The sequence below is a fragment of the Trachemys scripta genome, chromosome 16 (assembly GCF_013100865.1).
Source record: "Trachemys scripta elegans isolate TJP31775 chromosome 16, CAS_Tse_1.0, whole genome shotgun sequence".
Lineage (NCBI taxonomy): Eukaryota > Metazoa > Chordata > Testudines > Emydidae > Trachemys > Trachemys scripta.
The window spans coordinates 9,994,769-10,001,487 of NC_048313.1; the positions used below are offsets into that span (position 1 = coordinate 9,994,769).

Below are 6,719 nucleotides of genomic sequence, written 5' to 3' on the forward strand. Positions count from 1 at the left end.
GGGGAGCAGAGGAGGTGACCCAGCACTGTCCCTACAGGGCGTGGGCCGCAGAGCTGGGATGAGAAGGCAGGGGCTTGGCTCGCTCTCCCCTCTCTGCACCGATTGGGGTGGGGTCATTCCTGCAGGAGGATGGGGTTAGTTCAGTGTTGTAGATGGGTTTGGGGGAACGTGTCTGAAGTCCCCGGGCCCTGCTCTGTGGGGTGTGAGGCTGCTGCAGTAACTGCCAGGAAAAGCACTGGGAGAGCCTGGAGCAGTATCCACCAGGGGCTGGATTGACCTGGCATGGGGGGAGGGGTAATCATTGTATGGCCTTGGCCCACCCACTGCCCCTGGGATTCCCCCCAGCATGGTGCCTCTGCATGGCAGTACGGCCTTATGGGGCTGTACCCACGGCATCCGAGTGTCCCTTCCACTGTTCCCTTCAGTGAGAGCCGAGTGCCTTTGAAACCCCACCCGTTAGCCAAAGCCCAATGCCCCCCGGCTGTATTTCCCGCCCTTCGACCTGCCTGTTGCCATGGTGGGGATGGGCAGCACTGCTGCCGCCCGTGGGAGAGGAGGGTGTTGGGTACGACGGGCCTTTGAACTGGATATGGGAATTTAAATATCTTTCCAGGGCAGATGCTGAGTTTGTACAGCAGGGGGAGAGCACGGGGGTTAGGGGTGGAAATGGGGATTTAAATATCTTTCCAGGGCAGATGCTGAGTTTGTACGGCAGGGGGAGAGCACGGGGGTTAGGGGTGGCCAGTGTTGATCTAGCCCCTGGGCGTGCCCATATCTCATACCTCATGCAAACTGACGGGCCTGGAAGAAACGCACGGTCGCAGGGCGTGTGCAAGCACGTGTGACTCAGCTCACCACACTGGCCAAATGCAGACAATGGCCCTGACTCCAGCCATCCTCACGCTCGGAGACTGCGGGCCCTGCACCGGCTGGCTCGAGATGGAGCGTGGCATGCTGGGACCCAAAGGCTCTGGAGTTGGCACTTCCGTTGGCGAGGAAGGTGGCAGCCACGCACTGTTGGTTCAGGCCGGTCGGGTGCAGTCCCTGGGTTCTTTGCCAGCTGCCGACAGCCCTTCAGTCGGGCCAAGTGTGGATGGTTCAGGTCGGTTTGCTGCCCCTGTTCGAGACGGGGCGCACGGTTATCAAGTATCAGCTACTGACTGGGCAGCCAGAGCCTCGGCTTTACAGACACCCCGTGCCTTGGCCGACGGGCAGGGAGCGGCGCCTGGGGCCCTGCACCCCTGCTCCGCTAGCAACATTTCCTTCGTGATTGCATGGGGGGCTCGCTGGCAAAGGGGGCGCGTTTCCCTGCCGTGTTCACAGGGTCTGGCTCGTGCGGGTGAAGCTCCCGGGCCAAGGGCTGCAGGATTTGTCCCTTGCCTTCTGCAGCGGGACGGACGGTTCCCGGGCAGCGGGCGATTGGAAGCAACAGGAACAAACACGTGGGGCTCATTAAACTGTCCTCGCCCTTTCATTGAGCAGGGGTCTCCTGCAGCTCCCTGGATGGGGGATACTGGGACTGGTGAGCACCCAGGCCCCCGCCACGGGGCGACTGAGCTCGGCTCTGCCCACTCCCCCGGGCAACACGGATCCCCCAGGCAGAGCCTCACGGTTCTAAAGCGTGTGCTGCTGCCATGGTGACCAGGGAGCCAAACGGTAACGGGACGGCAGCTGCCCCCAGCGCCCGCCCCGTGACAATGGCACCTGGCCGGGAAAAACTGGGCAAGAGCAGCAATGCCCCCTCGCTCCAGCAGCTCCTGAGGGAAGAGGAGGTAGGACGGGGGGGACAGGCAGGGCTGCAGCCAGGGTCGGGGGGGGCAGGAGGGTGTGGAGATGGGGGGGCAGGGCATAGATCCAGGGCCCTGTGGGGGCGGGGGGCAGGAGGGTGTAGAGACAGTGCAGGGGAGACAGGCAGGGAGTCAGGGCCCGGGAGGGGTGGGCAGGAGGGCAGCCCCTGAGAACATAAACCGGAGGGGAACGGGGCCTGTAGGGTTGCCTGTGAAGGCCAAACTGGGCCTCACCAAGCCCCTTTGATGGCAGCAGCCCGTGGGGCTGAGCGGCTCCCAGCTGCATAGGGGGCGGGGCTCATCAATGCCATAGATGTGGGGAGAGGCTGGTGTCCCATCTCACTCCTTAGGGCTGGATTCTGCCCACGGCCACAGCCCCGGTCTCTTCTTCATGCTACACCGTATCCAATCAGCATCCCCTTGCCCCGTCCTGGGGTGTCCCCAGGCCAAACCCTGTCCTCCCTGGGGCGTTAAGGGAGGAGACAGCGCCCCCAGCAGAGCTCCCCAGTCAGACCCCGCTTTCCCTGCCCTACCCCCCGGGGCAACCGCCCTGCAGAGAGACGCCGAAGGCTCACTCGCCCCCTCGGCCGGTCATCTCCCGCTGCCTGCCCTGGGGTACTCTGTTCATGGGCCCGGCTCTGTTGTCTGGCCACTGAGGGCTCCCAGCAGCTGGAGGGGATTATAACATGCAGGTCCTGACTGCTTGTGACTCTTAAAACAGTGGTACTTGTAAGACTCGGGGCATCACTCCCAGCCTCCCAGCGAAACCCAGCGTGGGAATTCACATTCTACCCTAAACCACTGCGCAGTGCGGATGTGCTCTGCTAGCCAGCTGCCGGGTTGTGCTGCAGAGGTGGCTGCACGGTAGTGCTGGAAGTCCTCCCTCTCCTATTTCATCTATCACTGTACAAAGCACTTCGGGACCCTTCAGGGTGCAGGGTGCTAGGAGCTGTCACCCCCTCCGCCGCCCGAAATGGGAGGCCCTTTGAACCAATCAATTACTTTCCCTTGCCGGGGCTTGGTGATTTTGCCTCCTCCCAGATGCTAGTTCTGGGTAGCAATACGGCCTGGGAGAGGCTGGGCCCAGGCCTGAACGTGCCGTTCTGATTGTAGCTGCTGAAGAAGGAGGCTGACTACCAGAATCTGGTTAAAAGGTAAATGGGTTTGTGGAGGGCGGTCTCTAGCTCTTCGTTACTGTGATGAAAGCCACTTCTCTGTGGAATAATAACGCCCCGCACGTCCAGCAGCAGAGCACGGGGGGTGGCAGGGGGCTACTGACAAAGGGAACTGTGGGGGTAAGGTGACCATATTTTCCCAAAGGGGAAACGGGACACCACATGGGGCCAGCCCAAGGACAGCTGTCCCCCCAAGTGGGCCCCCACTGCCACCCAATGGCATGGGGCCGGCCTGAGGCCCCCACTACTCCCGCCCCCCCATGCACACAACCAGCCCCCCCTGCCCACCCGCCAACCCTTGCAGGGCTGGGCTGGCCCAAGCCGCTCTCCCGAGCCCTCTCTCCGGCTCAGGACGGGTGTTGCTGCTTGCGCCCCCCCACCCCCGCATGTTCCTCCACACCCCCTAGGGGTCCCACCCCACTTTTTTGGCAAAACTGAGCATTTGTCCGGTTTGCTCTTGCCTCCAGCTCCCTTTCAACTCCACCTCCGAATGCAGCCCAGGGCTGTCCCCTCTCCCCAGAGCAAAGCCATTGGCCCCTTCCCTCGGATCCCGGGCCGGGAGGAGAAGCCAGCGAGGGCGGAGGCGGCTCCGCTGAGCCCAGCTGGGGCTGCTGGAAGTGATGGTTGTTAAGGGCCCCATCGATGGCCCCTGACATCCGCCCCCAGCTCCATTCAAATCAGAGAGGCTCCAGGCACGCAGTGGGGGCTGCTCACGTGGCTCTAGCCGCAGGCCCGGGACCAGACAGAGCTCCCCTCACCTCTTGGCTTGGGGCCTGATCCTGCCCATGGATGTCAGCAAGGAAGTTTAGAGGCCACAGGCTGGGGCCCTCCGGGTGAGCTCTGTGGGGCAGCCCCAGGGCTGCCCAGAGGATTCAGGGGCCCTGGGGCAAAGCAATTTCGGGGGCCCTTCCATAAAAAAAAGTTGCAATACTATAGAATACTATAGTCTCGTGGGGGCCCCTGCGGGGCCTGGGGCAAATTGCCCCACTTGCCCCCTGCCCCCGCCCCCGGGCGGCTCTGGGCAGCCCAGCTGGGGCCTGGGAGCCAGGGGCCAGGAGAACCGTCCTTGGTTGTTTGGACGTTTATCCCCCAAGCACAGAGCAACCATCGCGGGAGCTGCAGGCACTAGGGCTTGTTTCCCTGGAGAGCCCCCTTTGCGTCATGTCCCTAACCCCAGATGTGAGGGGAGCCCCAAACCCAGGCTGAGGGTGTGTTTTACAGCCCAGCAGTCTCCAGGGCGGGGGGGCTGTTGTGTTGTGTTGGGAGCTGCCTAGACACAGAGCAAGAGACAGACCTCGTGCTCTAAACAGACAAGACGAGGCGGGAGGGGAAACTGAGGCATGCGGCGCGACAGGGACGGAGCCGGCTCTCCCACGTCAGGGGACTAAGCAGCCGTTCAGTGCCCAGGAACCTGAACGTTAGGAAACAAAAGGGAAAGCGTCACGTGTGTTGTGACTGGCAGCTTGAGGGCCCTGCGGGGGCGGGGGAGGCGGCAGGGAGGTTCCACTGACTCACTGCAGCCAGGTGCTGACTCAGGCAATGGTGTAAAACTCAGCCCGGGGGTGAGGGGTTTGGTTCTGTCCCCCTCAGCCTCGTTCTGCGTTTCCGTGTAACTCACTCCCCTCTGCGCCGGGAGAGCAGCCAAGGCTGCCCTGTCTCAGTGCCTCCCTCCCCCGGCCTCTCGTCCCCACAGCTGGCAGTGGGGCCGTGTCCTCTGTCTCCAGAGGGAGAAGCAGGAGGAGAAGAGGCTGGTGAAGGGCTGCCAGAACCTGCGGGCCGGCGTTGCAGAGGAGCTTTGCTTCGCGAACAAGGCGCTGCTGATGGTACGGTTGGGGCGAGCGAGGGGCGCTGACCCTCTCCTGCTTTGCACAGTGAGAACGGGCCAGGGGACGCCAGGGGAGATCACCCACCCTGGGCATCGCCGCAGCCAGCTCCATCCGGGTCCCCTTTGCACCACCAGCCTCTGGCCCCAGCAGGGCAGGAGTCGGCTCCTTGTGGGTGAGGGGCAGCGGGATTGGGGCGAGGGGGCGGGGAGTGCTTCGTTTGGAGGGATACGGCTCGACCAAGTCACAGGGGGAAATGCCCCAGAGCCAGCGGCTCCCCCTGCTGCCTTTGCAGATCTGCCCATCGCACCGAGTCCCCGTCCCCCCAGTGGCGTCAGCAGAGGTGCAGTGCGAGGGGAGGGTCAGGCCCAGCCCACGTCTCTCCCTCCTGCAGGCTCAGCTGCTGCCCACAGGGTGGGGGGCACTGAGCTAGACCCCTTCCTGCTGGGGGGGGAATGGGCTGGTTTACACCCTGCCCTGCAGCAGGCAGTGGGACCAGCCAGATGCCAGGGAAGGGCAGAGGGGTCCTGGCTTCTCACACAGCTCTTGGCCTCTCTGCCAGGTCCGGCGCGCGGCCCTGCGCTACCTTCTACACTGCGAGCACCTGCAGCACCAGCGGGAGCTGAACCATGGGGGGAAGTCCTTCTATGTGGAGAGGCTGTGAGCGCCCAGCTCTGGGGAGCTGCAACCTGCCCACACCGGCCCCCTCGCTCCGCCAAACTGCGACCCACAGCGGCCCAGGTTTCCAGGGGACCCCAGGCTCTGCACCTTACAGCACTTCCCCGTCCTGCCCCAGAGCCGCCTTCCCGACGGGACAGTCGTGGCTGTTGCTATTTCAGAGACAGCGTCAAACCCTCCCGAGAATATTAAAGTGTGGAGCTAAGCGAAGCAGCCTGAGGTGGCGTTTAGATCCCAGCACTGCGGGGGCAGCCCAGAGGCAGCCGGAGACATCATGTCGTGGGGCAGATTTGAAGAAACTCCATGGATTTAGCAGAGACCTTGGCCTCTCTGCTGGGGGCGGGGAGCTCCCCTGCCACCCTCCCCATTATGCCATGTAAGCCCCACCAATGGGATTGGAATAACAGGTCTAATGTGTGTGTGAGCCTCTCCCTCTGGGGGCAGCTCCGGTCCGTGTGGGCACCGAGTCTGCGCAGGGCCTGCAGGCGGGCGGCACTCGGCACCTTGACGCTGGGCCACGCACTGAGCCAGGGAGGAAGTGGGTTGTGTCACTAATATTCCCAAGAGACCTTAGGCCTCCCTTTTCCCTTCCCATCCCGGGCCCTGGCAGCAGCATTATCAGCACTGTATCGAGGGGAAACTGAGGCAAGGGGCACAGAAGGAGCTTGCGCCAAGATTACGCCGCATGTTAGTGGCACAGCCAGGTGTAGAAAAGCCCAGGAGTCCTGGCTCCCAGTCCCCTTCCCCCACCACCAGCACCCTGCTAACCCACCGGACCCCACTCCCCTCCCAGAGATGGGGAGAGAACCCAGGAGTCCTGGCTCCCAGCCCCCCCGCTCCAACCCACCAGCCCCCACTCCCTCCCAGAGCCGGGGACAGAACCCAGGAGTCCTGGCTCCTAGCCCCCCCGCTCTAACCCACCAGCCCCCACTCCCTCCCAGAGCTGGGGACAGAACCCAGGAGTCCTGGAAAATGGAATCCAAGGACGCCCCTTGAAACTATCCAGCAACTTGCAGCTGAACACACACACACACACACACAGTGTCTGCACTTGTCATCTGTGAAGCGTCTCTGACACCTGGTGGCCAAGTGGGTTAATGCAACTAAAGGCAAGATGGAGCAGCCCGGGGTGAGCCAAGCCCCCGTTGGGGTGCAGGTAGGGTGACCAGACAGCAAGTGTGAAAAATCAGGATGGGGTTGGGGGGGTAATAGGAGCCTATATAAGAAAAAGCCCCAAATATCGGGACTGTCCCTAT

General features: G+C 63.0%; 1 protein-coding gene across 1 annotated transcript; it reads left to right on the forward strand.

Annotated features, from left to right (window-relative positions):
• The first annotated feature begins 1,689 nt into the window (after positions 1-1,689).
• C16H1orf189 (chromosome 16 C1orf189 homolog) lies at positions 1,690-5,659 on the forward strand. The gene is made up of 4 exons (XM_034792736.1): positions 1,690-1,772; positions 2,901-2,941; positions 4,656-4,785; positions 5,348-5,659. Exons 1-4 carry the CDS (start codon positions 1,698-1,700, stop codon positions 5,447-5,449), a joined length of 348 nt encoding a protein of 115 aa, XP_034648627.1. The 5' UTR covers positions 1,690-1,697; the 3' UTR covers positions 5,450-5,659.
• Positions 5,660-6,719: the final 1,060 nt, after the last annotated feature.